General features: G+C 52.0%; 9 protein-coding genes across 9 annotated transcripts; 4 read left to right on the plus strand and 5 right to left on the minus strand.

The window, feature by feature from the left end:
• Positions 1–329: 329 nt before the first annotated feature.
• HETIRDRAFT_321587 (uncharacterized protein) lies at positions 330–1,495 on the plus strand (the record flags this gene model as incomplete). Its single annotated transcript, XM_009549861.1, has 5 exons — positions 330–396; positions 447–627; positions 677–766; positions 821–983; positions 1,040–1,495. The coding sequence occupies 5 exons, from the start codon at positions 330–332 to the stop codon at positions 1,493–1,495; spliced, it is 957 nt and encodes a 318-aa protein (XP_009548156.1).
• A 2,426-nt stretch (positions 1,496–3,921) lies between these two features.
• Positions 3,922–5,900, plus strand: HETIRDRAFT_428080 (uncharacterized protein; the record flags this gene model as incomplete). The annotated part of the gene is made up of 3 exons (XM_009549862.1): positions 3,922–4,306; positions 4,366–4,992; positions 5,056–5,900. 3 exons carry the CDS (start codon positions 3,922–3,924, stop codon positions 5,898–5,900), a joined length of 1,857 nt encoding a protein of 618 aa, XP_009548157.1.
• Positions 5,901–6,778: 878 nt separating this feature from the next.
• On the minus strand, positions 6,779–9,310 carry HETIRDRAFT_35628 (uncharacterized protein). The gene is made up of 9 exons (XM_009549620.1): positions 9,000–9,310; positions 8,862–8,930; positions 8,742–8,807; positions 8,301–8,686; positions 8,080–8,254; positions 7,910–8,028; positions 7,523–7,860; positions 7,214–7,471; positions 6,779–7,150 (listed from the first exon to the last, which is right to left on the minus strand). The coding sequence occupies exons 1-9, from the start codon at positions 9,201–9,203 to the stop codon at positions 6,816–6,818; spliced, it is 1,950 nt and encodes a 649-aa protein (XP_009547915.1). The 5' UTR covers positions 9,204–9,310; the 3' UTR covers positions 6,779–6,815.
• A 1,456-nt stretch (positions 9,311–10,766) lies between these two features.
• Positions 10,767–13,477, minus strand: HETIRDRAFT_245161 (uncharacterized protein; the record flags this gene model as incomplete). The annotated part of the gene is made up of 13 exons (XM_009549863.1): positions 10,767–10,820; positions 10,884–10,901; positions 10,962–11,074; positions 11,132–11,273; positions 11,329–11,601; positions 11,704–11,847; positions 11,940–12,151; positions 12,237–12,377; positions 12,461–12,759; positions 12,849–12,901; positions 12,959–13,150; positions 13,211–13,283; positions 13,341–13,477. Coding segments are annotated over 13 exons (1,851 nt in total), but the record flags the coding sequence as incomplete, so codon positions are not given.
• An 866-nt stretch (positions 13,478–14,343) lies between these two features.
• Positions 14,344–15,604, minus strand: HETIRDRAFT_440714 (uncharacterized protein). Its single transcript, XM_009549864.1, has one exon. It carries the CDS (start codon positions 15,535–15,537, stop codon positions 14,794–14,796), a length of 744 nt encoding a protein of 247 aa, XP_009548159.1. The 5' UTR covers positions 15,538–15,604; the 3' UTR covers positions 14,344–14,793.
• Positions 15,605–20,850: 5,246 nt separating this feature from the next.
• Positions 20,851–21,641, minus strand: HETIRDRAFT_435017 (uncharacterized protein; the record flags this gene model as incomplete). The annotated part of the gene is made up of 3 exons (XM_009549865.1): positions 21,531–21,641; positions 21,425–21,469; positions 20,851–21,367 (listed from the first exon to the last, which is right to left on the minus strand). The coding sequence occupies exons 1-3, from the start codon at positions 21,590–21,592 to the stop codon at positions 20,851–20,853; spliced, it is 624 nt and encodes a 207-aa protein (XP_009548160.1). The 5' UTR covers positions 21,593–21,641.
• Positions 21,642–21,776: 135 nt separating this feature from the next.
• On the plus strand, positions 21,777–22,094 carry HETIRDRAFT_322334 (uncharacterized protein; the record flags this gene model as incomplete). The annotated part of the gene is made up of 1 exon (XM_009549866.1): positions 21,777–22,094. The coding sequence occupies one exon, from the start codon at positions 21,777–21,779 to the stop codon at positions 22,092–22,094; it is 318 nt and encodes a 105-aa protein (XP_009548161.1).
• A 90-nt stretch (positions 22,095–22,184) lies between these two features.
• On the plus strand, positions 22,185–23,776 carry HETIRDRAFT_419279 (uncharacterized protein; the record flags this gene model as incomplete). The annotated part of the gene is made up of 8 exons (XM_009549867.1): positions 22,185–22,344; positions 22,542–22,573; positions 22,634–22,789; positions 22,856–23,029; positions 23,103–23,189; positions 23,254–23,337; positions 23,391–23,550; positions 23,616–23,776. The coding sequence occupies 8 exons, from the start codon at positions 22,185–22,187 to the stop codon at positions 23,774–23,776; spliced, it is 1,014 nt and encodes a 337-aa protein (XP_009548162.1).
• A 260-nt stretch (positions 23,777–24,036) lies between these two features.
• On the minus strand, positions 24,037–26,940 carry HETIRDRAFT_386095 (uncharacterized protein; the record flags this gene model as incomplete). The annotated part of the gene is made up of 10 exons (XM_009549868.1): positions 24,037–24,377; positions 24,448–24,550; positions 24,643–24,801; positions 24,869–24,990; positions 25,050–25,112; positions 25,180–25,221; positions 25,282–25,597; positions 25,654–25,793; positions 25,850–25,878; positions 25,929–26,940. The coding sequence occupies 10 exons, from the start codon at positions 26,938–26,940 to the stop codon at positions 24,177–24,179; spliced, it is 2,187 nt and encodes a 728-aa protein (XP_009548163.1). The 3' UTR covers positions 24,037–24,176.
• Between the last annotated feature and the right edge of the window lie 343 nt (positions 26,941–27,283).

Consider the following 27,283-nt stretch of genomic DNA (forward strand, 5'->3'; position numbering starts at 1 on the left):
GACCGACAGACTGTTTAGATCTGAAAGTACCTCGGACCGTTGTACATGCCCACATAGTTCATTTCCGACGACGAAGAGACTTCTGTGATGACCCTAGATAAGTAAGTCTGCTATCCAAAACGTCGGTCAAACACTCTGTGCCTAAAGGATTCACTGTGACTGAAGCCTTCTCTAAATTTACTTACAGGACTTCTCTGTACTCCGTCATTTCCATACTCGGTATCATGAGTTCAACATCGCATGCTTCTGATTCCTTGTGGACAGTATAAAAGCTCCACAGATCAACTTTTTTTGTGCGATTTTCGAGCATCCCCATTCACAACTCAGGCATGTCTCCACATACTATTGTCTCTCATTCATCCGTTTCCAGTGGGCTTACTACCCATCCCGCTTTGCGTATGTATGCTTTCGTTTGCATCGTAGGCATTCTCACAGCGGTGCAATAGATATTAGAGATGCAAGGGATGCCCACATCGTCCTAGAAGCCGTTCGACGAAACATTCTACCTTTGATAATCAGACGATTATCTGCGAATGAACGAGATAACTTGTCATCTGGTAGTGTCTTCGTTTGGGAGGAGGCCGAATTCAAAGGGGGGCTAGAAAGGTGGACGGATGGCAGACGATGGTTGGTATGCGAGTTCAATGTAACTGATCTCGATATTGACTCGATTTAGGTCACAGAGCAGGATGCGAGGAGACTTCCTATTCTACGAGGAGAAGGTAGACACCACCCAAGAGGAGCGAGATATCAAGGCCGCCAGGCGGTACGCGGCTACCTATTACCCCGATCTTTACTGATTCCCTTGCTGTCTGAATAGCGCACGGAGAGCCCTTGACCCGCTCTCTGTTCCACCCCTGACAAGTAGACGTCAAGATCGCCCGGCGAAACCAGATGGTCTCACCAAGCAGACTTACTCGACGCAGGTTTATTTTCCCGGCCAAAGTCAACCAAGAAAGTGGCACATTGTCGCCTACTTCTCGGTAAGCATTTCTTATCCTCGTATAGCTCTTTTCGTTCACGCGAGCTGCATATGCAGGGGAACGATTATACACAACTTCCAGTTATCGAGAACTATGATTATCTCCGCAGCCTTCGTATCCCAGACGGGATTTTTGTTTCAAACAAGGGGCCCTACAGGAGGATCGATCCGTTCCCGTGTGATCCTGACGAGGATGAGTTGTCTGTGTACAGCGCAAGTAGTAGCCGGCCAGCCATGCCAGGTAGAACAACCTCGACATCGTCTTCATCTTCTTCGACAGCGATGCCTTCACCACAATATCCATCACCACCACCTACCCGAAACCAGCCGTATAGTCCTCACGCGTCCTTGCCAAAGCTTTCCACAGTCGTGCCCATGTACGACGGAACCAAGAATCCGCTAGACGCGTCGCCGCAATCGGCCTCTCCTGGCGCCCACGGGCATGGTCATGCTTACACACCTCTCTCCGCTGAGGACCGGCGGGTCCTGAACGCCTTTCGTGTCGTCCTCTAAACTGGGACCATCTGTATGTAGAACAGATGTTCGGGCCACTCACAACGACTCCCACTTATTCATCAAGAGACTCGAAAACGGGAGCGTTGGCAGCTTAGTTGTTTAAGTTGAGCCTGGTGGGACGTTGGGTTGCCATTTTGCTCGCACATTTTCCCTGCGCTTTTGCACCCACGCCTTCATGTTCCTGACTTGTTTGATACTTCGTCTTTTTTCCTGTGATTTGTATGCGTGGCACAACCTCAATGGACCAGTATGTATTTATTTAGCGGATAGCTTCCTTTCTCTTCCCTCCTCCGACGAAGTGCATACTCTCAGCTGCAACCACGACGAACCACATTCTTCGAATTCGCACTTGGGGACTGGGACATCTTGTTATAAGAAAGTCCATGATTGGTTAAGTGAGAGAGCGACCGCTGTGCGAAACTTATTAGAACCGTCACAGGCTCGATCACCGGCTCTCGGTGCGCCTTGACGTTCGCAAATCCGCTCCAAAACCTACTGCCCCTACAAGGCAGCAGCACCTTTGTCGTACCATGGGCGAGCCGGCGCGCATTGTTAGAGCGGGGGCACAGACGACTGGAGAGCCCTTCGTGATGGCGGACGGACGTCGCTGTGTCCTCGGGCGCTTCTGCGTTCCCACTCCTCCTCGTCTCGGGGACTATGGAAGTTTCAGTATCACAGAGTGCCGGCTCCAGTTCGACCTCGGTCTGTCAGGTCCCACAAGCTCAGACTCTCACTAGTGTGTTTAAGTTTGGCTTGGCAGAATTCTCGGGCGCGCAGTGGTTGAGAGCCTATCATCAAGCACCGTGTCAACTGCTAGTTGGTTCCATACGTGTCAAGCTTTCATGGCGTGGAGGGTGAGGTGGTACCCCACATCATTGGGACCACGGCTTCCGAAGTTATGCCATTTAGGAACGCGGGAGTGAGCTGGGTGCTATGTTTCAGAGTTTACGTGTATATAAAATAGGTGCACCGAAAAGCTGCGACAGTGAATTTGACGAGAACATGATGAACCGACAACGAAGTCTTGGCTGGAGCGATGGGCAAGGATCAATTATCGGCGCGAGACAATGCACAGCTCTGGTAATGAGAACCATACGTACATGCCGCTAGACATTTTTACAACAGACAAAGACAAATACCGCAGTCCAGACCGAGGCAATTTTGGAGAAGCTCTCGAAGAGAGAGGAGGGGCGGGAACGTGGTCGTCGCGCACGCAACGGCTTAGGTCATGGACAACAACTTGCAAAAGAATTGAAATCCCTCGAGGCTATAGACCGAGGCACCTCGGCTTCAAGTACCTCGCGCTTAAGTGATGTTCAAGTGACTCGAGTGGAGAATGTTCCCGGCCCGCGCGACCTTCGAAGGAGCACAAGGAGCGTTTAAAAGCGCAGCTGCACGATCGGATCGAAACGGACTTCAGTTAGAATCTCCGTTTAAGACCGTGAGTGTATGGATGGACGGCATAGAGAGTTGGCGCCGCCTTAGCGCCACTCTCCATCCTTAAGACTTCGACGTACTCTGCGACGATGGGCGTATGGTGAGCGATACATATCAGGTTAGCATCGTGACTGCAAAGGAGCTCACCTTGGCTTCAGCGTCCGACTGTTCCTAGGCACGGAACAGCAGAGGATTCCGTGCCGCAGATAGGGAGGGCGTGACACCAGACGATTGGATTTAAACCTTGCAGACCGGTTATTTAGGGCGACAGTCCGCATATGTCTGAGCGACAGTTCCCATACAACATGAAGCGTGTGGACACCGTTACCTCATAAAGAGCCTGGGCGGCATCACGGGTTTAGGGATCAGATAACCTTTGAGGGCGAAAGGCAAGGCGTTTGCACCTGTAAGGCAGGTGCTCAGCTCTGTTTTAGCACGAAGGTGACGTCCAGATTGGAATTTCAATGCCTGCAGCCGGGTAAGGGGGCATATGTCAAGTGACAAGGCGGTGTGAGAGTTTTATTCTCCTGTAGCGCGCTGCTGTCAAGCAAGTTGAAAAATGCCGACCAAAGGCAGCCGTCTGTGTCCCTGCACCCAGTTCTGAGGACATTCCCAAAGCAGTACCGTGGTGGCCTCGGAACGTTCTGTATGCATATATTGAACGAATATATATCTGAGACTCACATGACGTTGATACACAGCAGCAAGCTGTTCTGCTCGAGCAAGACAGAGATTGGGGATGAGAAATTGACTTGTCGATGCCAGACATGAGTGGCCGGGGGTGGGCCAGTGGCCGTCGCCCCTAACCCCGAGCATGGGTTCGCACCTAGGGGCCGATGACATCACGGTGCGTCATACCCCTCTGGCCCGCCGTTTCCACCTTCCGCAAATAAGTTACAAATAACGTTAAATACCTAGAAAATGTCGAGTTTCCGCCTCCACACGAACGTCGAACATACGCAGAAACTACTCCTACCACTTAAAACATGTCTTCCATATCGCACGGTACACCTCCAGCACTTTCTCAGAATCCAGTATCGACTCCAGCCGAGGAATGGGCGGACAAGACAACGTCGGCTCTAGGAACAGGCTCGACGTCAGAGCCTGTAGCTTCCTCAGGGGTTGCCCACAACATCGAGAGCACGTCGGCGTCGCCCGGCACCGAAGTGCCTGGCGCGTATCCTCAAGAGGCTCACTCACGTAGCACAGGTACAACTTCCTACGCCCACTCCGCAGGCCAAGTAGCCCACGACGCAAAAGGAGTCGCTCAGGGGGTTGCCGACGATGTCACCCATGCCATCCAGAGCGCAGGGCACACCGCAGCCCAATATTTACCCAAGGGTGTTGTCGCTGCTATTTCGCCTTATCTTCGTAAGTTTATAGGCTTGATTAAGAACTCACCCGTCGGACCTGACCCTAATCTTATGCAGCTGGAGGCGGAACTTTGGCAGCTTCTGAGCATGATCATCCTCATGTGAAATCTTTGCCTTCGCAAGAACTATCGGGGATGCAGCCTGGAGAGAAGTCAGAAGGCGTAGGGGCACTTCCAGGCACAGCGGAAGAAACAGGCGTCGCACGTCTTCCAGATGATCGCACGCCGGCTCCTCGTACACCTTCTGAATCAGTAATCCCCGCCTCCGTTGGCGATACCGCACCGCGCAGCGGTGTGGCTGCCTCGCCGCAGACCAGCGCGTTCGGGAATTCGGCTTCACGTGCGACCGCCGACCTTCCCTCACCATCAAGTACTCCTCTTAACGCCGGATCCATGACTGGCGCGGCCGCTGCGACTGGAGGTGCGGCCGCGGCAGGTGGAGCAATCGGAGCCAGCCATTTCGGAAAACCTGGTTCGGCCAAGGCTCCGACGAAATCCTTACCATCGACGGATGAAGCTATCTTCGACAAGGATCTTTTTTCGCCGTCTAAGGATGTTTCGGCGGTTTCGGCGATTGGCACGACGAGTGCTCAGCCGTTTGGCAGCACGGGTTCAGGCATGTCACAGAAATTTGGCGAGGCGGGTTACGGCGCTGCTTTTGGGACTGCGGCCGCAGGAGGGACAGGTGAGTCACAACTGTGATTGTGATTGCCGTCCTATGTTGATGATATGACGCACCGGTTTGCAGGTTTGGGAGCCACAGGCCCAGGTAATGTTGGACCAGGAGGCATCTTCGATACAGGATCTCAGCGCTTCGATAAATCGCCCGATGTTGACGCTCCTAGTACAACAGATTTTACTAGCGCAGAGTCTCAACAATTCGATAGCACACCCAGCAAGGGAGGAGTCGGCGCAGGAGATGGCAGGGCAGTTCCAAGCTTTGACAAGTCCACGCCGGCAACCCACAACGACATATCAGACTCCTCAAAAGGCGCAGATAATACGGCGAATGATAGCAAGCAAGGCGCAGGCGGCAAGTTTGGCGGTGTCCACGCAACTCAAGAGCCGTCAAGGGCTGGCCTAGGTAGCGACGCCGGATTCGCAGGCGCAGGCGTGGGGACGGGTGTTGGTGCTTCTGCTGCCAGCGCAGATAAGGAAAAGGTACGCAACGAACCACCTCGAGTAAACCTTCAGCCGCGCGAGTGGCGGACGTGGCAAGGCGCCAGGGTCGGGATTCCGCCGTCTGTCTCCGATGTCAAGTTGGCTGAAGGAGAGGGTGCCGAGCGTGACGACGACCATGGCGATGATGGTCTACCTCATGGGCCTAAAGTCGATCACGATCGCTATCGCACCTCTGGCCAAGAGCGAGGCCAATTTGCTGATGTCGCGGATTCTCAGGACTCATCCCAGGCGAAAGGGCGCTCCTCGTCCATTGTGAATACCACAGGGTCTGGTGGTTCGGTCGGTAGCCACAGCCACAAGGCGAAATTCATGGACAAAGTGAAAGGAGAGGTGAAGATAATTTCTGGGGTCCTTGGGAATGATCATGCGAAGGTTGAACAAGGCAAACTTCTGAAGAGTGGCACGCGATGAGTGACAAAGGTGAATAATTTGACAACATCTGTTTGAAAGCGTTTTAACGTTCTGGTATCTCTGGCTGCCACAGAACGTTCCATGATGTAGCCCTGTAGTGTTTATTGAATATTTGTACGATAGTGTATTGAGTTTTCTGTCGTCAAACACGGGTTGATATGCTTGTCACTTGCTGCTGCAAAAATAGCACATACTTGGGACAAAATTCTTCAGCCAATCTTCAGCCAATCACTTGAACAAAACCCAGTGCGAGGAAATGACGAGACAGAAGGTTGTCGACGTTGCTCGTGAGCAGTGCAAACTGGCTTGATAAAGTTTCCGGATGCCACGTGACGAGCACGGGTCGAACTGAACCAAGTGGCACGGGCCATTTCGATCTGAGAGCGAGCATCGCCTACGTACTGCCTCACACGGAGGAAATTGGGCTTGGAGTACTCATGAAAGCCAGCGTAGGATGACAAGGGACCGTACCGCCAAAAGTCTTTTTGCATCGTATTCGTTCGAAATCTGTTTCCCGCGCCAGGCAAAGTAGTTATTCTCTCGGTTGAGGGAACCCCTAAAATAACTGATGCATGCATAGTCAAGCATTTTGCCTAACAAAATTTCATTCCAAACCTGACGATGCGCGATATAAATATTCATGGTTTTTCAATCAAAAATGTTTCTCAGGACAGGGCACTCTCTGGCGGGGAGTCGAACCCCGCTTTCGCGCGTGACAGGCGCGTGTACTAACCGATATACTACCAGAGATATTGAAGAGTTCATGTAAAGCCCATATAACGCGAAGGCCCTACAGTCGGCTGGACATGCATGGCAATTCTGACCCATCAGAAGTTGGTACACACATACAGTAGGAGGGCTTCATCATCTCAAGAACTGAACAGACATATGGTCGGATTGCAAGCACCATCTGTCTCAAATTTTAACACTTAAGAACACTAAACCTCTCTTGGCCCTCTCCACGGCCTCCTCCAGCTCCCTTCCCTCCTGCGCACTCCACGTCTCGGTGCTCATCTCATTCGATGATCGCGCAGTTCGCAGGGCGTTTTCGAACGCGCTCTTCTTGGCATTCAGCGTGGACATCTTCCGTGGATCTGAGTGACCTGTGAAGATGATAAATGCCGTGCGCGATGGTAGCGCGTTGTATAAGTTGGTGAGCCGTCCATCCAGGTCAGACAGGACGGTGCGGAGGTCTAGCGTAGGTGGAATCAATTTTACATCAGCTCCCGGTTCGGTCTTCGGCGTTACCCCTTCCGTCGTCCGAGTACAAGATCAATTGGTTGTAGAATAAAAAATAAAACAATTACACTCACAGCCCAACACGTCCGCCAAGTCGGTGAACCTCCCAAACACGAACTGGTGGCTCGGAATAGCCTCTAAAAGACCTTGGTAAACATCCTCATCGCTCGTGCACCCCACAGGCGTATTCGCCTTGGCCCCATGCCATGTCGCTGGGTTGCCGTGGTCGACGACGGCGGATCGTACCGAGTCCATGCCAGCATGTCCATTGGAACGAGACATGCGTTCAAATATCGACTCAAAGTCGGTTTTGAACTCCCCATATCCCGGACCTGAAATAATTTCAGATCCAGGTCAGAATTGAAAACGGGATGATGACAGACCATTTTCTAATTTTTTTTGGAGCAATTCAAGACACGCTCGGGCATCCTCCTCAGGATCGTGCCCACCTTCACCGCGGGCCTGGATCTCTCTGCCGCACCACTTCTTTGTAAGCCATGCGAGTCCAGGTTTGAGTGGTCGACCGCGCGGGTGATGATAGATGATTGCGGTATCTATGCACTTGGGATGGCACATCTTGAGAGCTCGCAAATCTGACTCGAGCGAGTGACCCAAAAGAATCGGGGTCGGCTCTACAGAAAAGAATTTGAGGAGACGAGATTGTACTTCTGGAAGAGTAGTCGTGACTGGAGCAAGAGATTCAGCTGTGATTCCAGAAAATCTGAAGCTAGTCAATATGCGGTGTTATAGAACTGATGATACGGGCATACCGAGTAAGGTAGTCGGTGATAGGTTTCGGAGGTTTGACCAGTTGATCGTACTCAACGTTCCCAGATGCAAAATCAATCAAGCACACCCGTGTCAGCTCTTTTCCGTCTTCTGTCAAGCACTGTGGAATCATGTTAGCCACGGTCGTAACGACCACTTGCTGAAACCTGACCATTTCACAATCAATAGCGTAGACCTTCACAGTGTGAGTCCCACCGAGTGACGTTTCTGCCACTTGGGGGGTTTCTACCCACCCTCGGGGCTTCGTGAAGATGTCCGCCATGTAAGACGGTATGGGGTATTCATTCTCTATCATCTGTTCTAATTTGAGAACATATTGTGAGGGGCTCTTAGAAACCGCTCGTTCCGCTGGAAGTTTTTAATTAAAAGGACTGGCCAAAAATAAGAAATGGCTCACTGGCTATGCGCTGCAATAACCGCTTCTTCTTCTCTTCTCCACTGACAGGCCCTTGGAAGAAGGCACCCATGACTGAATGCATTTTTGTCGGTTCACCTGGGGCTTTCGTGGGACATGCATGGCTGAATGTTTTGGAGATAAAAGGGACTCCGCCGTAGTGAGCAGCGGCTTCTTCCGTTCTATCTGAGAGGTCATGTCCTAGTGTATCCGGTGTAGTCAAAGCTGTCGGTTGAGGCAAAGGAAGGGAAATAGGAAGATTTGGATTGGATGTTGCAGACGTGGGAAGAGGGGGAAGGCTGAGTGCCGTCAGAGTGATACCTGGTATGAGGATGACGACAACTTTTTGGATGGCTTGACGATTCTGGAAAGTCGCAAATTCAGAGTTTCATCATGCACTCACGATTGCAAGAACTCACTTCGACGCGAACCCAGCCGACCGGAGGGGCGTCAGCGATAAGATGAAGTGCGAAGTCGCGGATATCCTGGAAAAAACATTGCTTAGTAGACGAAAGGTGCTGTATAGGCTTTCGGCATACCCCAACCCCAATTGCTTCCCTGCGTTTGATGATTTCATTCGGAGCATACATGAAGCGGGGTGCTTTCGCCTGAAGTGAAGAGGCCCATTAGTCTACCGTACACACATCTTAAAGAGCGGCAGAACAAGAAACACACACGTCCAGTCTCGCATCCAATCTCTTCATCTTCTTTACCTTTCGTTTGTCCACCTTGGTCCACTCGCCCCCATCTGCATCGGCTTTCGATTCCTCGGCGGTCATCTGCACAATTCCTTGAGAGACGGGTGCTGAAGTCTTCATCTTCTTTACTTTGTGCTGCTCCGGATTTGGAGAAGTAACAATGTTCGAATGTGGTCTTTTCATGGCTGTGATTGACCAGACGCTCGAAATCACTGGTTCAATTGGAGTAAGGAGACTGAAGCACCAGCAGAACCGCAGAGGAAGAGCGAAACAGCCAGTATATCTAAACCTCAAAAGACGCTCGCTGGGAGCTTGTGGCGGGAACTCTGCGTGTTTTGACCGAGGTCACCTGATCCAATTTCAAACAGTCTTAGCGCTGAGATGTTCAAGATCGAAGATACTGTGCACATGCCGCACAAAGTTGAAGACAGCTCTAAGTAGGATGTGTTTTCCATGAAATCCTGTGGGAAAGGACGTAAATCTTAACCAAGTCATTATCTTTTCACGACTTAACATGCGACAAAGGCATAACAATTGGAACAGCTATAATCTTTTACAAACCTGAAGCGCGCTCACCAATATGCTCAGTGATACAGAGAGCTCACGTCTAACGCTGATTGCATTTGCCGGGTGGGGGAATAACACACACATTCGTCATGAATGATCAAGTTGAGGCCAGTCAAAAGGGCCAAGCTCGGAACGGAATTTACAAGCGCCTACAAGCATTAACCATTGTAGGCAGACTCCTGCATACGCATACAGCTTGAATCTAGCGGGCCTGAAATTAAACGTAACTCGTATCAACACACTCTTCATGTGGTCAGGTGCTCGAGGCAGAAGGGATTGTAAGTGTTAGGCAGCTTCAGAGTCGAGTCCAGAGTGCCACCATGCATCAGAAGCATCATGGCGTCGCTTATGGGGGTCCTTGTTGTATGGAACAACTATGGAGAGTGATGACGGAGTTAGAAACATACCAAACGTGGAAGGAAATGAGATAGGCAGAGCGGCAGAAGATCCGAAGAATACTGGGCACATTTCACTGGTGCGAGGTCCCATAGCGCCTAAGGGAAAATGAGACGGCGCAAAGAAAAAGAGCAGGTAACTTGGAGCATTGATGTTGGTCGTAAGCAGTTAGGATTGGCCAGACTCTGTGATGGTGAGGTACGTCGGTAACATGAGATGAATCCGAGATGACAGGTGGTATGGTTCGTCGAGCTCCGAGAGTTTTCCGTCACAGCTTCAACCAGGTCGCGTGAATGGAGGGAAGGCTGTCTGGAGAGTGGAATAGTAACCGAGCACAGTCGGTCCCGTATGTCTGATCTATGAATCGCGGTGCAATCGGTGTGATGTATCTATACATAGACATAGATCTTGATACGGCTGGGTCTGAGACTAAAGAAGCTCACCTATCGTTTCAGATTTCTGTGGGTCCTATGAATGAAGCGCATAGACCATCAGGTAGGGAAACAAACATATCGCTAGCGCCCCGACCGAGACCTTGCCAACAGTCAGCGAGAAAAAAAAAACGGTATATTCCCGTACGAGTAAAAAGACAGATGCAAGACATGACGATAGCTTAGCCATTAAATATAAGCACAGGGAGCGTGTGTTGGTCGGTAGTACAGCGTCGATGTCCTGGACCACTTGTACATGTTCAGTGATGCGCGCAGAATGATCGTTGGACCTCGGACATATAGTGTATCCAAATGAAGACCGCTCATGCAATGGACGTTCTGATCAGAGGCGGCGTCCACGGTCGAGAGCTTCTATGGCTGCATGTGTCCGCACATGAAGGGCGCTCTGTAGAGTAATGTTTAGCAATCGGACTTAAGAACGGTTATGAAGGCCGACGGCTTTACGCACCTCCATGCTGTACTTTCCCTGCGATTTGAGAAGGATGAGCATGCGTGTGTAGAACCATGTGGCAGGCCTATCACTAACCTTCCGTCCAGCGGCGTTGACTTCTAGGAGTTTCCCCGAGTAAACCAGATTGAGCTGCTTGTGAGCGCCTTCCTTGTCGCCCTGACACGCCAACAACCGGCCATATTCGAAGTCTGAACCCCATTTCGATGAATACGGAATTCATGTCAAGGCAATGACGATCTGCTTACGAGCATAGTAAACAATGTGATGGTCCAGTTCGATCTTTGGACCATTGGCAAACACCGACTCGAACGCGGCTGTGGCACGACTCGACGCGTCTTCCGAGGAGATTCCGACGATCTCGTTAGGGTCCAACAAAGCATCCGGATCCTAGAGCAGAGATTAACGGGAGGATCTTCCGCGCTCCAAATGCTCGAGGACGCACCGGGTGAGCGACATATCTCAAGCATACACCCTGCAAAAACTTTACGAGACACCAGTCATCCCAATAGCCCTTACCACCACCATACTTATCGGTGTGGTCCTTATAATTGTCAAGCTCTTTCAGTTGAGCATCTATAAGGGGAAGCGTCCGTCCGGTTATGACTTGGCGCGGCGCATGCGCGATGCCGAGGAACAAATACGACAATTCGAGGGCCGGCAGGGCGAGACGCCCATTTTGGCTTTGACACTTACGTGCTTTGCGGGCGACAAATTTCTGCGGAATGAAGGCGGGATTTCATGAGTGAATGAATGATCCATAAGGAAAGAGAAGGCGGAATTGACTGTGGATGGATAGGAAGCTAAACAAAGAACGTACCTCGAGGGGGATCGATTTCCCCGCAATGCGCTGACGCAAGGTAGGAACTTCTTCGCAGAGCTTGAGAGCCTCCTTCCGATTGTCCTCTCCTCCAAGTTGGATGAGGAGTGCCGCTACCCCATAGGTATAACACGCTTTCGACCACTTCGAATTCCAACACGTGGTGAAAAGACAGGTAGAACAACGTCGATTACATCATTGTCTGTGAATGTCGAGACTCTGTGGAACCTACGTACAGTAGATTCTTTGCGGAGGTTGCGCCAGCACTTGAGCGATTCAGGGATATCCCAGAGCGCCATATAAGCAATCGCCATCTCCCAGTAGGAGACGTGGTGAAGATTGCGATATTGAGTTTGTGCATTCATAGCTTTCTTGTAACATTCGATGGCGCGCTTTGGCTGACTTCTACAGAGACTCAACCGACCTTCACCAAAGAGGAAAAACACGCCTAAAGGCACGCGACCAGTTCCAAAGGGGTGATGAGTTCGATGAGCGAAATGAGCACCGCACCGCGGCAGACTGCTGAGACTTACCATTTGGATATCTCTTGAGATTCCAGTCTAGGACCTTTTGCGCCATTATGATATCAACGCCATCGTACGTGAAACTCGAGAGAACCAAATGGAAGATCATCAGTGCCATGTCACAGATACTCCTTCGTAATCCCTCCGTTTCTGCGCAGCAGACCCAAGAAAAGATATGCGATCAATCAGACTGATGTAAACTGTGGACGGGTGATCCCTACAGCCCTACATACCTTGACCAATTTTTGGCTCGCTCGCCGCACTTGTCCAGCCACCGGCCTTCTCCAGAAGGGCCAGGCCAAGGTGTCTATCCCCCTTGTACCCAAATAATTCGACAATAGTGAGCAGCTTCGTAGGCATCAGACTGAGAACTATGTTTGACATTCCGACACCCAAGTAGACACCCGACCGGAAGTGCGGATCTATGTTCTTGTCTTCAGGCCCCTCTCCACATGCATCTGCTTCTGCATCCATAGCATCGAGATACTTGCCCAGTTGGCGATATACCTGGATGGTGGTGCGCATATTGAGTCTGTGTGTCCCTCATTGCAAATAGACCCGGCGACGTTAGCACCGGAACCAAGTTCATACACCGTACCAGCTGAGCTGAAATTGACGTACGCCTCCTTGATAAATGCCAGCCAGTCACCGGAGTACACGATCCCGAGAAGTGCCTGTTCCGCGCAGTCGTGTCAATAATTTATTCACGAACAGTTCATGATGAATGAAACCTTTTCGAACAAGCTCTCAGCATAGACAAGCTCGGCATGGCGTTCAACTGGCGTCATGCTCTTGATCCAGCTTACGCCCGACGAGCCTGTCACATAACCCGCGAGCCGCCAGGGTAACGATGCTGCGCGCTTACGATGCTGCATCGCTACTGCATTTCCCTGCTTGATATGGCCTATGGCAGAGATTAAGTCCTATTTCGGGAGAATCAATAAGATGCATCTATCAACACCGGCGAAATGAAGCAAACGCACTTCATCTTCATAAGACATGAGAGCCTTGACACACTGAATCAAGCCGTAGCCAGTGGCAAAATATAGACGCTCTCTGTTTAATGCAGGTTGTACAACGGGTCATCATGTATTTTAGTAGCAACGTGCTCACTCCTTGGGGTCGTTACTGTGACAGAATTCCTCTGATTCCACCATTTTTGACTTCAAGAACAAATCTAATGCGTGCGCCACACCCGGAATATCTTCAAGCGCATCAGAGGGCGTATACGGCCATTTCGTAGTTGGTGGGGGCGGTGCATCTTTGACAGTCGAGAGGCTATGGTAGGAGACTTCGGATGTCAGCGGAGTGTTGGGGGCATCGGCACCATTCGATGTGGCCGGAGCAGACGAGTAGTCCGTCAACATTGGAGATGGCGTCCTAGGCTGTTCATCGCCATAGCCACTAAGAGCGGGCTCCACATCTGCCTTGAGTGAGGTCGTAATGGGCGTAGTGTGAGCGCTCATGATGGCTTGATTGTGAGAGTGATTGATGGAATGTTTTGTACAAGTTACAGGAGTAAAACCCGAGGTTGAAGTAGGGAAAGTGTAGGCGTGTAGGATGTGGTGAAGGAAAGGAAGGGGAGGATACACTGAACGAGTCGAAATGACGCCGAGCGTCAGCTGAGCAGAAAGCGCTCGGGATAACCGCGGCCATTGCCTTTATGGGTAAGACCACGCTTCAAATCCACGCTTCCCCACACTTCTCCACATCTGCGTTGGGCCCCGGCCTCAATAACCAACGATTTGCTCTCATAGAACCATGGAATGTTACCTCCAAGATGTTCGGTATACTTATAGATCACCGAAGTAACATGATGGAGATAAACTCATGGGATACTCGACAAGCGAAAGTAAAAACCCTAACCCTAAACTTGGGCTACCCTGTTCTCCTCCTGCTTCATCGGAGCGATGAGGTCGCTGAGCTGCGCGAGCGGTACTCAAAGGCTACGATCTCAAACATTCAAGCTCAAGCACCGTTCCGCGGATATATAAACAGGGTTCGACAAATCTTCGTGGAACATCAAGCTTCAAGTACGAGACCCGCGAAGATCGATAGACGATGCGACCTTGGTGCCTTGTGCGGCCCCACGGCCCAGCCTGTGCAACTAAGATTAGGGGGAAAAGGTGTCGGCTTCTCGTTATTATACACAGAATACATCAGGCGATCGCGTTTGACGAGAAAATGAGTGAACTGCAGCCGAGTACTTTCCGAAGCCATGCAGGGACAATGAAAAGCGGATCATATCAAGAAATTGAGAGAGTGAAAGGTCCTGGGTATCGAGATGCGTATGTGTCGAAAAAGAAGTATGTGCCGTACGAACGTTGCTTGCCCACAAGAACGGGACATCGCAGTGACAGGAAATGTATGAAAGAACGCAGGACCAACGCGACAAAGACACATTTATCAAGTACGCATGTATAAGGCCGTGATGAGAAAACGAAAAGAGAGAGAAGGATGATCCGCACTAGACATCGAGCGAACAAACCAGAGAGATGGTAAAAAAAAAAATGCGAGCATCAGACATGAGACCGTGTGACGTTTGATACGACGTTGAGCATTAGCATCAACCCCCGTCAACCCCTCTCCCATCCGCATCGTCCTCGTCGTCCTCGAACTGCAAATCGAGACTCGCCATATCCCCCAGATGCAGCTCATGCTCCGGCCTAAGGTATAGGCTCCTCGGCGACCCCGCCATCTCGTTCATGCTGAAATTGGCTGTCGTTGGCGAAACATTCCCAGCAGACGAAACTGACATATTCATCCTTTGCCGAGCTCCCGACATCAGAGACGGTGACTGTGATCGAAATGAGCCCGCGCGTGAGCGCGTCAGCACAGACGTAGCATCCTCATGGGCGATCATGGACATGTTGCTCGGCGGAAAGGCGAACACGGAGGACGCGTTGCTCATCCGTCGTTTGACGTTCTGATTTCGATAATTTGTTTCGGATGAAACGAGAGACAACACCTGCGTGTCATCCTCACTCACATCCAATGAGTGACGGGAAGATGCTCTCGGGGAGGCGTCCCGCATAGAGGTTGTCGACGTGAAACCGTGCACGCGCGGTTGAAGCCTCCGATGTGACGAACCCTCCGACGATGACGGCCTCGAAGCGATCCTATCCACCGCCGGCCGGGCCGTGTACTGCTGCCTGCGAATCTGTGTCTGGGCGTCGGAAAGTTTGAGCTCCAGCTCCTGCATGCGCGACATGAGCGCCATATTTTCCTCCCGCAAGCTCTGCACCGTGCGCTGCGAATCTGCAAGCGCTGAGAGCAGTGTGCCAGTCTCCATGGTATGTTTCTCGTGCATCGTCTGCAGCGTCGCACTGACGTGCTGCGGCGATGATGCACCAGAGACGGACGTCGCTGCCGTTGAGAATGCCGTCCGTGGTGTCCCAGAGGCCCCCTCAGACGGGCTCATGTTCCTCGGGACACTTCTCCATGACGACGACGAGCCCGCCTCTGAAAAGGCCAGCCGCGAAGGAGCATACTGTGACCTAAAGTCTCGGTCGCTAGTGCTCCTGATGGATCCAAACTTCGACGCCATTCCTGACCCACTCGCACTCGCGTTCTCGCGATCAGAGTCGAAAAGCCCTGCAGCAGCAAATACCTTTTGGGTCCTTGGGCCGATATATTCAGCCGTGGACCGTCCAAGCGAGGGCATACCCCTCGCCGAGAGATGGCGAGGCAAATTCTCGCCCATACTCATGCTCCTCTTCCTCGTTCGACTGAGATAAGCAGCGTCCCGATCCATCCCGAAGCTAGGTCGGGATTCGTCTCCGATGCTTTGACGTGGTCGGTGTAAGCGCCGTACAGGAGCGGCGCTTAGCGCAGATGAAGCACGAGAGGACGGAGATACCGAATCAACATCCCGACTATTTGGTGAGATCGATGGGGTGATACGAAACGTACGCGCTGACAAGGGTGTATAGAGTGTTGGCCGAGCAGGCGTGACGAGGCGGGAGGTTGCGGGCTGGTTGCGGTACGCCTCTCGACCAGAATTGGCTCTGACAAGGGGGGCGGCTCTCGGATGGTCGGCAGAGAGCGGGGAAGGCGGTGCTTGCGCACGTCGAGGACGGATGCCATCGCTAGAGGCACGACGGCCATCCTCAAGGAGAAGAGTGGGCTCCGAAGCTGTGCGGGAGACGATCTCGCGTTCGCTTCGCAATGGACTGGTCCGGGTGGGAGAACGGGAAAGGCGAGGGACAGAAGAGCTGGAAGGGATGCGGGAGACGGCGGAGCGGGACGGTGCCGAAGTGCGAACGGGAGATGATGGCGACCCTGCGTACATTGGTGACCCAGAAGCAGGCGATTGGAGAGGCGCGAGTATAGAACGCGGCGAATTCGCTCGTGTCCGAGGTAGGTCGTTTGAAGGAAGTAGTAAAGGAGATGAAGGTATGGATTGAGAGCCCGTTAATCTGTTCGGGCTGAGGAGAGCGGCAAGTTCGGGATCCAGCGTGTCGAGGTGGAAGCTGACCTCAGCATCCTGATCACCAGAGCTTTTCCGGGTGATCGCATCTGAAGGATGACTGTCTGCATCTTCAACCACAATACCGGTCGACCAACCAATGCCCCCTCGGAGGGCTTGAAAAACCTCTTCTCTCAACTGAGATGTAGAAAGGTCCAGGGCGGACGTATCGTTTGCGTCAAGTTCTTGACTCCCTTTGTGATCATCATGCAGGGGCAGGTCTGGTGATTGGACCTCCAAAGGTTTTACCGGTGCTGGTTGTTCGTCAGCAATGTTATGAGAGTCATCGAAGGAAGGGAAATGTTTTGACAGCCCGGACATGTCCGCTTCAATAATTGTTGATAGCTCAGTGCTCAGAGGTGGGTCGGGAGTGTACGTTATCACCGGAGGACCTGGATGGCACATTAGCATGAAAATCGCTCAAAGCACAGATTGGACATAAGTCAGTGCTATCAAAACTTTCTCATGCCGATTGAAAGTCTGGTAAAATATTGAATAGGTCGCGCACATACCTGTATCTCGGGTAAATGGCGGCGATGACGCAAAACGTAGAACATTATCTGATCCCTTCCGACTCCATTGTTGCCCTAAAGCCTCGGCGGGAAGTACGGGGAGCTCCTTTCCCCGTCTCACATGTATCACCGGCTCTGAAATCTTTCTATCCGGCGTTGTAAAAGGGCGGAAAGGATCGGAGTGCATAAATAAACTGTTCAGACCTAACAAAGCTTCTGAATATGTCTTCTAAACAATGATGATTAAATCGTACCGGATTTCTGTTCCAATGGCGCCAGGGTAGACGTTGAACTGGATTGGGACGTACTTGGCGCGTCGCTCGACCCCTCCTGCACGCGTCGTTGGAACGAGCCATCGATGTCTAACACTGGAAGCTCTTCCTCACTGCCTTGACGCTGATATGCCCCAGAGACTTTCCTTTCCACTGTCATGGAACGACGGGATCCAAAACTCCCGACAAGTGGAAGCTTGGAACCACCGGATGTACCGCTATTGAGAGTCTGTTGCTTGCTAGCGCCGAATGGAAGAAAGTTGCGCAAAGATCGCAGGGAGGAAAGCCCAGAGTTAGGCGAGTGAACGGTGACTGGTGGATTTTGGGTGGGTGGGGACATCGAATGGGATAGAGAACCACTACCAGAAGGCTGCCGACTTGAAGGCACCAGGCCAAGTTGTGGAACAGAGAGTGAACTAGGAAGACTACTCATCGAGGGCTTTGGGGCAATTACCGGGATGTAGGAAGGTGACTGGGGAGAGCGATGTACTGCGCGTGGCTCTGCCATGTCTACAGTGATATAGAAAGTGCCTGCGCGAAGTTGTTAGGTAGATGCCCACGAAAGTCAAGCCGTCAGTGCGAAGAAGCCCGCCACTATGCAATCAATGTCGTCGATGGGATGTTCACAAGAGCACAACAGGCATCGTGAACCGATGGTGGGTGTCGGAATCACTGACGACGACGACGGGATGGGATGAAAGGCGAAGGGACGGCGGCGCGCTGGTGGCGGCAGCAACTGGTTCGGCTGTCAGTCCATAATGTGACAGAGCATTCTTCTTCCGACATGCTCCATACCATCATCTCCCCAACTTTCCAGATTGTCAATACACTCAATAGCACAATAGCACAGGAATCAAAGCACGATTTTTGGTCAATAATTGGACCAGCTTGTAGTACAAGCAATATCTGAGCTCAGCAAGATGTTGAGAAGAAACTGAATCTGGTCTGTCTTCTGTAAGCAGACTACAAACCAGTTCGGATTCACAAATTCGCATCTGGATCATTTCTCAACTTGCAGTGACGGCGGCACAACGAGTTCAACGTGCTCAAGGCTCCCACTCCGCAGTAGAGGTCGACTGACTTTCTCTATGATCTGCTCGTCTTTTCCGTCTTCATGGGCTCATTCTCCGCGATGTTGAACTCAATCATTTTTTTGTTGGGCCAGTACACCAACTGCATGGAGAATAGTATATCCACTGGAGTAGACGAACGACATCAAGGAAAGTGAGCGAGGTGTGGCGCGCAAAACTACATATTTCCTATTATATCTGCTGATTTTTGCCATCAGCCAATGGATTCTAGGATGCCTCTTTGATGTGTACGTCTATAGTTGAAGGCCCGACTCACCGGTGTGAATATTATGGGCCTATCCGTCTATTCATCTATCGTGTGCATATGACCACCGAATGCGCCACGGAAGCTTATTGTATCAAGTCCTTGACGGATTCTGATATATTCGAGCGCTGCCCTCATGTCTTTCTATTCCAATGTCCCTCAATATCTCGCACAATTACTAAACCTACTTCCATGGCATGGGTTCTGGGAGTGTGTCCCGGCATGTTGGCATATATGAGCGAGTTCTGATATCTCCTTAGATGGAGAGAGTGCGTGTGGAGCGCCTTGGACTTCCGAAATTCGAGTTGAGTTAGCAAAGCTAGACATCTTCATTTGCGCTCGCTGCTCAAAAGATTTCCACCAGGAGATAGTCCCGCAGCTAATTTGTGTCAACGCAACCCATATTCCCCGGATTTGACGAAGCGGTACGCCTTCATTGCTCTGTCACGAATGTTCTCTGATTCTGGTCACCAATTCTTCTGTCTGAACAGATAACCATGCACCCTTATGAGTAGTTTGACCCTATGTGGCTCAACGGATGATAAATTGGCGACCTGCACTTAGGCTCGTTCTCAAGGGTCTTCCTGTCGGGCAAGCATCTAGTGACCGAGTCAAGCTGCGATTGAGCGGACCAATGTGCTCATACACCAGCTGGACTCTGCATAACCCTCGTGATCGCATTTCCTTTGAAACAATGCAGTTCCGTTTCCTATCCCGAAAAGACATGGACAGTGCGGTGATCCAGGAAAATACCGGTCCTTCAATCAATGTCCTTCGTAGGCATTTCGAACGACCGAGATCCGTGGTCGGCAGTATCCCTTTACTTTACCCATCGAGTGGTTCTCATCTGAAGAGTACGATACCAAATGTAAGTCATGTAAATTAATGCTCATATCCCTCGGCAGTCAGATTAACCGACCTATTCTCGTCGTATCTTTATGGCTTACGCTTGACCGCGTACATAGTCCGAGGTATGCGCATGCGATCTCCGGAAGCCTTCAAACCAGTGTATGACCGGCATTGTAACTCCACCGGCACAGTAAGAGCATGTTTCATACATTAGTCCGCCTAGAGCACAACATGGGCTTGGAGCTTCACGTTCGGGTATGTCGTCAAGAATCGCGATCTGTCGGAAGTCTGTAACAACAATCATTGGAATATCAATGCGCTGAATATGCATGTAGAATCTCGCTATGCCGCTTACAGACCTGTGCCCGCTGCCGATCTCGTCGTACTCGGAAGGCAATTGTTGTACGCGATCGCCTCTAGTAGCCTTGACGGCGCTACACGTGCTCCTCAAGGAGGGCGGTGTGTCAAGATAGCGGTCAGGGTCGGGTCGGGTCGGGTTTGACTTTGCTACCAAGCTAGGCCACTGCTATAATCTCGCCCGTCCTCTTCGCGACACTAGGGGATCGAGGTCTCTTGTGTCAAATGGAAACACCGAGGTGACCCCAATCGGTACCTGCACTCGCCCAATCCCGACGCTTCTGGATCTGGGAGTTGGGAACGTAACATGTGCATCAAGGTGTATCACCACTTTGAGCTGTCTTCGGACCGTCGGTCTTGTCATGACCTGCAGACGGGCGCCGGGTTCACTCTCCAAATTATAAGGCAATTTATCTTGCATGCCCTGTGATAAGGTGGCCTATTAGGGTGGCTTGCGGAAACACTGTTTCTGGACATCACGTCACCGGGTTTCATCTGAATTGCCGTGGTCGACAACAGCTAGTGCTCCATCGTGCCTGTAGCCAATTTTCATTCAATGTCCCAAAACGTCCCCAACATTTATCATGCATCAAAAATGAGTACCTGCCTTACGTGATGGCTGCCAATCTGACTATGGTTAAAATAGGTCTTTCAGGTGCGACAGTCGGCTTCGAATTGAAGAATGCCATTCAGAGCGCCGGAAATCTTATGGTCGTTCAGTTTCTGCCTTCCTATGCCACTGCGACCGAACGCAGCAATACCAAAAGAACATAATAAGTAACACATATATTATTGAGATTCTTACTCATCTCCCCTCTACCTGACGATAACTAGATTTTCCAGCAGTCCAAGCTCGAAACAGCACGTTCGAAAGGAAACTCTCCCCCCCAGGCAGTAACATCACTGATGCTGCCCTGCAAGGCTGCTTTCAGCTCGCCGACTTTCTCCCGCACGCTCATCAAATCGTCGGCACGTCCGCCTTCAAGTTCCTCCTTCGAACTCTGAATCGCCTGACAGATGTCACCATCTATCAACGTCAACGTGTCCGCCGTCTCCCCATCCATCGTCCATCGGAGGCCATGTGTCAGTCGCACAATCGAGGCGAAGATGGCGAGACTTGCAAAACCCATCCCGGCACCGTAGAGTGATCGTGCTTGGGTGAGTACATCATGAAGGTTTTTCGTAGCGATGGCCTCGCCGTCTTCGGGTCGAATGGTGAACAAGGCAAGGAACCGTGGCGAAGTCTTAGCGTTCACGTTGCCCAGGCGAAGGCGAGCCGCGCGAGTGAATGCCGCAGCAGTGTTGGGCGGTGTTGTTGCCAACAATGTCCGAACTGTGGCCCGCAGACTGAAGACGAAATGCGTTAGCCCGAACACGCCGTCGGGGACTCAACGGATTACTTGCTCCTCAACACTGGCATTGGCGATGAATGTGTCGACCATGAGATTGCTATACATGTAGATAGAGCGGCGGTCAGTCGCAAGAAGCACGGGGATAGGAGGCGACGAACACATGGCCTAGAGACCGTGCGTCTAAGGAATGGACGAAGCTGTCACCAGCGGGAGCAGGCATGGCTCTGGCAATGGAAGGGAGCCGACAGCAGTGAGAGATCTCCTGAGTCGACACCCCCTCAGCGTTTGCATAGCGCTTTATAAAACCAGCTTGGTGCTCCGACGAATCGGGATCAATTCAGGCAGCTGAATACAAGTTGATTGTAATCTTTCCACCATGCAACCCGTCGGCCGTGTCACTTGCCATGCTGATATCGAAACGCGATCAGGGTTGGTTTGCGACCCCGCGTAGATCTGACCCGGTCAATTGTTTTGCTGCCTTTTTCAATTTTTGGGACTCGACTAATTACCAACCGGCGCTTCAATCCTGTTACTCTAGTAAGCCACTCAAACCTCTCCTTGATCGTATCGTCCTCCTTTTGGTCCGACAATCTGCAACACTTCACCGTGCACTTGTCAAAGCCGGGAGAAATGTAGATAACCGCCTTGACCAATTTCCTCGATCTGTTCTGGTGGATTTTTTTTGGAACGGAGATCATTTCTTAGGAGTTGCACCATATTAAAGGGGTTGGTGCAACATGTGCTGCCAACCAGCTTTCCCCACTCCTCCGTAACACGCCGCTTCCAGTGTATATCTACTCATGTCTGTGTCTATGAGCGTTCACCCAGATTCCTTCGATCTGGGGCCCTTCACCGCTCCTCGTCTGTGGACGGGGCTGTGGCAACTCTCCAGCACCGCATGGGGCACTGCGTCAGCAGCCAAGATTCGCCAGGGCATGGCTAGGCATGTGGAACAGGGATATACAGCTTTCGGTATGCCTCTCGCCACGCAAATAATTTTATGATGATTCATAGCCCCTTAAAGACATGGTAAGTAAATTTGTTCAGAGTAGCACAAACCTCGGCCAAATATAATCTTTCTCCTCGCGTATGATGTCTCTTTAGGGTGAGCCCTTCTGTTTCGCATCTTTGTTACTGATTTTCATGATCTGGGAACCTTGACGCCACAGCGGACCATTATGGGAGCGCGGAGATTCTCTTTGTAAGGCCCTCTGACCTTCGATCTTCCTACGCGCACTCATATGGCCTGCATGCTTCTCAGGGACAATTCAGGGAGTCACTCCCGCCGTCACAGAACGTGATAGGAGCCACGAAATGGTGTGTTTTTAAACAAACAGATCCATCCCGCGGTGTCGTGGAAAGCGCCGTTCGAGAGCGCATGACCCGCATGCGAACGCAGCGCATCGATCTTTTGCAGGCCAGTCTCCGACACCATCTGCGAGGGCCGGATGGATCCTGACCGGATTGATGCGCATTGACACAGTTCCACTGGCAGAACTACAGTGATAAAGGTTATATGAAGGCACTCCGTCACCTGCAAGACCTCCAACAGGAGGGTCTTATCACCACTTTGGGCTTGTGTAACTTTGACACGATCAGAACCGATGAAATCTGCACTCAGCTAGGCCCAGGTTCAATTATCACCAATCAAGTGCCGGTGGGTCCTCTTGTATAGCGGTGCACCAACATGATCGGCATCGCATTGATGAAATGATGCTTTCACATCACAGTTTTCTCTGATTGATACTAGGGTGCTCCACGGGATGGCCGATGTGTGTGAGAAGCACGACCTCAAGCTTCTGACCTATGGCTCCTTGGTAAATTCCCACTCTCGACGTGCCTCTCGAAAGATGTTGATATGGTGCTCATCGCCGTGCTCAGTGCGGAGGGTTTCTCTCTGACGCCTGGTTAAACAAACCGGAGCCCGACCCATACTCTGGATCCCTGACGCCGTCGCAGCGGAAGGTACGTCTTCCCTGTCACGTCTACCGACCTGGATCTAAGTATACGCACTTCAGTACCTCGATGTCATATTAAAGGTCTGGGGAGACTGGCAGCTCTTCCAGACCCTCCTCTCTGTTCTTCGTTCCATCGGCGACCGCCACAGGAACGCCAGTATAGCCAACGTGGCTACAAGATGGGTGCTTGATCACCCATTTGTCGGGGCTATCCTCGTCGGTGAGCGGTCGATTTTTCATCGCATGTGTTTAGCAGGCTTCCTGACGGACCGGCACGATGGCCAGGGACACGGTTGGGCGTGTCAGAGCACCCGGATGATAATCGAAATGTCTTCCGGTTTCAATTAACCCAGGAAGACAGGGATGACATCGAGTCCATATTGGATCGGTCTACGGGACGCAAAATGATCACCTTGATCGGAGATGTTGGAGCAGAATATCGGTGATACCTGAGGCCTTAGGTTCTCGAGAATCGGTACATACCTTGCGGCAAGTAGGGATGTCCGTTCAGATAGTCACCTATCAATTCATGAAGTCTGTGAGAGCCACGACACCGTAAGATTGATGACATTCGATCACTAGAAGGACCTCACAAAGCGACGAGATTCTCAGCATCACCTTTGCGATGTGGGGCTCACACACCTGAAGGAGGATCCGGGGTGCTCCTTTGGAGAGGCTTTGATGCCCATGATAGGGCATAGGATTCGGAACGCGATGATCAGATTCTAAGTGTACAGGAGAATACAAGATGCTAAATAGTAGAATCTGGAAGTGTGTGGACGTAAACTCATGATGCATTGTTCGATGGATGATAGGTAAGGCTCGACAGAGAACGTGAATCTATAGTTACAACTTGCTGACAGAGCCTGATGAGGGGCTGTGGAGGGTATTAAGGCGCTGAATAGGTTGGAGCTTTCGCTTGATATCCCGAAGTATGGTCGTCTTCGGATGCCAATGCGGGAAAGCGTTCCTCAAATTAGAAAAATCTTCGTAAAAAAAGTGTGAAACCCGCTCGTCCGCGATTAAATCACGAAGAGACCACGGAATCTGTCACAAACCAAACATTGTATTATCGATCATGTTTTGGAGAGACGGAACGAAGGAATGCCCGACGCACCTCGTAATCATTTTGTTCCGTGGTTGCGTTGAAAGATTCGACAACCAATTCTGGATGCTCTTCTAAACCATGATTCGTGAGGAAGAGGTAGTCTACCGCAAGGCTGAGTCAATTACGATCATTACGATCAGATCATAGGCATCACATCAGCATCTACATCTATAGAAGCACAGAGAGTAGAGGAACTGAGCTCACGCGAACGTTGCTAGCTCCTCATAGGCCGTCGAATGTCCGACACCGTTCAAAGAGCCAGCGGTAGCCTCGGATAGATGGACCAGAAGGCCGGAATCAGAAAGCCCAGAGTTCAAGATCCGAAGGAGGAGGACCAAAAGATTGGAAAGAAAATCAGATGAACTGCAGGGTCGGCAAGTTTCAGAAAAGAGCCAGCGTGGGGGTCACTTTTGCTTAGCAACATACGCACTGGTATGCATCCCCATCGATGTACAACGCCCTCAAAATCAGAGGATGCGAAGCTGCGGTGAAAAGCCCGGAGTAAAGTGGTACGACTTGATCGTTCAAGGAAGCAGTGTAGACCATCTTCGTCTGTTGCGGTGAGGCATACACTCAACGCCCAATCATATGATATCAAACACCGAGCTCACCCCATGGTCCAAAACATTGCGCAAAGCCTTCACGTAACTTTTTGACACCTCATTCTCCGTGTTCTGATACATGGAAGTCGATGATGAGTTTTACGTCGCACCGTCGCCAGCATACCAACCGGGAACATACCTGGAATTCGAACAGCTCACGTGCGGCTGTGGATTCGAAGTACTAGATATGAGAGAGTAAGCATGTGCTCCAAAGGCGTCTGCCGGCAGCCCCACGACACACCTGGATGTATGGCTGCAATAACGAGCTTGTGTTCAAGTAACGAAGGGGACCGAGGTGGATCCCACATAGCGCCAGGCAGCACACTCGCTGAGGGGGCAATGGCATGACTACGCTCCCTCCCGCTGATACCATTGCAGCCGACGCGCTGCCGAGCAAATCCGTACTCCGCGAGGTCCGAATGTGCTTTTCTTGAATTAGACGGTCAAGGAGGTGAGTGGACACGATGGACCCTTGCGAGTGCGTGGCAACGAGTATGGCGTCGGCGGCGTGCAAATCGTGCACCCATTCTTGATTGCTAGTGAGGCTGTTGTAGAGCCTACAGAGTGATTAATGCGTTGCCACTAGCCCTGGAACGTAGCATGCCCGACTCACTTGTCGACTCTCTTGTTGATGGTTCCTTCGCCCTCTAATGGAATCTGAGTGATCTTGTCCAGCTTAACACCGTGCTTGACTTGAAATTCCTCGAGAGCTTGACACATCATAGAAACAAATTTGGCACTTGTCCCCGTCGGCTGGCCATGGTTGATAATGATCAAAACACGCTGATGGAATAGCAGAAACAACTCACCTCCCCCAGAACACTCCTCATCACCGCGCCTAGAGGTGTGTGTGACAGCCGGTCAGAGATGCATCGAGACGCCACCAACAAAACACGGGTACCGAGGTGTTGAAACACGTCGCCTCACCTGGAAACCACCCGTGAATTCCGATAACAACGACGTTCTTACACCCTTTGAGCACATCTCCATCCACGCCCTCGCCAAACACGCTCCAAGCTCTCGGTAACGTCTTCCCAAAGTGCACGAACTCCTCCCTCGCCTTCTCCTTGCCCTTCGCCTTGCCCGCCTTGCGACCCTTATCCCCTCCCTCGTCCTTGGCGAACAGCACGCCGCTCATGAACTTCATCGTCTTCTTCAGCGTCGACGCGGGAGGTGGCGGAAGCGTCGAGCGCGGCGGCACCTCGAACGTGTCCGCCCAGCTGGGCAACACGAGATTCGGCTGCGAGGGGCGCAAGCCCGTCGGCGAGGAGCGTCCGGACCTCTTCGAGGGCGTGGGCGAGAGGGACTTGCGCTTCGTCACGCGGGCGGGCTCCGGCTTCGATGATGGGACATCCCGAGATGGACCAGCGGGTGCTGATTTCTTCCCATCCGGCTTCACGGTGGGAGACGGCGCGCGCGGCGGGACCTGTGCGGCCTGGTGCTGCTGCTGGCTCCGGGCGGCGAGCTGCTTCCCGCCTGCGGCCTCCACCTCCGCCGAAGCAGAGGCCGTATTTGAAGCGCCGCCTGGTTTGGCCTTGTCCACACCTTCGTCATCGTCCAAGTCCATGACCTCCATGCCGTTCGCATCTCGCTCCACACTGTCCCCGTTCGTGATCGTCTTGACCAAGAGGGCCCTCGACGAGAAGAAAGACGCCCAACCCAGCTTGTTGGCGGATATCGTCGCCTCGATGGGGTTTACGGGCGTGGCAGCGGAAGGCAGGACGGTCGCAGTTGGCACAGGCTCCTCTCGCGCAAGCGCCTCCTCCTTGACCAACTCGGCCGCCGTCTTTGCCTTCACCTCATCTGCGGCGTCCGACGGCGTTTCAGTCTGTTCTGCAGGGGCGCTTCCGTAGTACCAGGCCCATGGTGAGTACCAAGACGATGACTGAGCCTGTGTCATATCGCCCGGAGGAACAGGGGCCGGTTCTTCAGCAGGCGCAGTCGATTCAACTACCAAGTCGACGGGCGGTGACGAAGGCTGCTCTGAAAATAACGGCGCCTCGGCAGCGTCGGCAAAGGGGGCCGGCGACGTAAGTGGCACATCGCCAGCGGGAGGCTGCTCTGGGGGCGCGCTCGGGCCCCAGCCAATATAGCCCCACCAAGAATTTTGGGCATCGGTTGCGAGAGCTGTAGACGCCGACGCCGACGCCGACGGCTCCTGAGCCTTCGGGGGGTCGTCGCTTGGGCGAGGAGCTTGATCTGATAGGGGGTAGCATTGAACATCCTGCACGTAATTATATACG

Source organism: Heterobasidion irregulare, assembly GCF_000320585.1.
Source record: "Heterobasidion irregulare TC 32-1 unplaced genomic scaffold scaffold_07, whole genome shotgun sequence".
Lineage (NCBI taxonomy): Eukaryota > Fungi > Basidiomycota > Agaricomycetes > Russulales > Bondarzewiaceae > Heterobasidion > Heterobasidion irregulare.

What these genes read in the sequence shown, in the direction of transcription:
- HETIRDRAFT_440714 (XM_009549864.1), bottom strand. Translation starts at nt 15,537, where the DNA reads ATGCACGAGAAACATACCATGGAGACTGGCACACTGCTCTCAGCGCTT.
- HETIRDRAFT_35628 (XM_009549620.1), bottom strand. Translation starts at nt 9,203, where the DNA reads ATGAAAAGACCACATTCGAACATTGTTACTTCTCCAAATCCGGAGCAG. An exon ending in ATCACCGACTACCTTACTCG is followed by an intron (nt 7,861 to 7,909) that starts GTATGCCCGTAT and finishes GACTAGCTTCAG; the next exon opens with ATTTTCTGGAATCACAGCTG. An exon ending in CCAAAAAAAATTAGAAAATG is followed by an intron (nt 7,472 to 7,522) that starts GTCTGTCATCAT and finishes AAATTATTTCAG; the next exon opens with GTCCGGGATATGGGGAGTTC.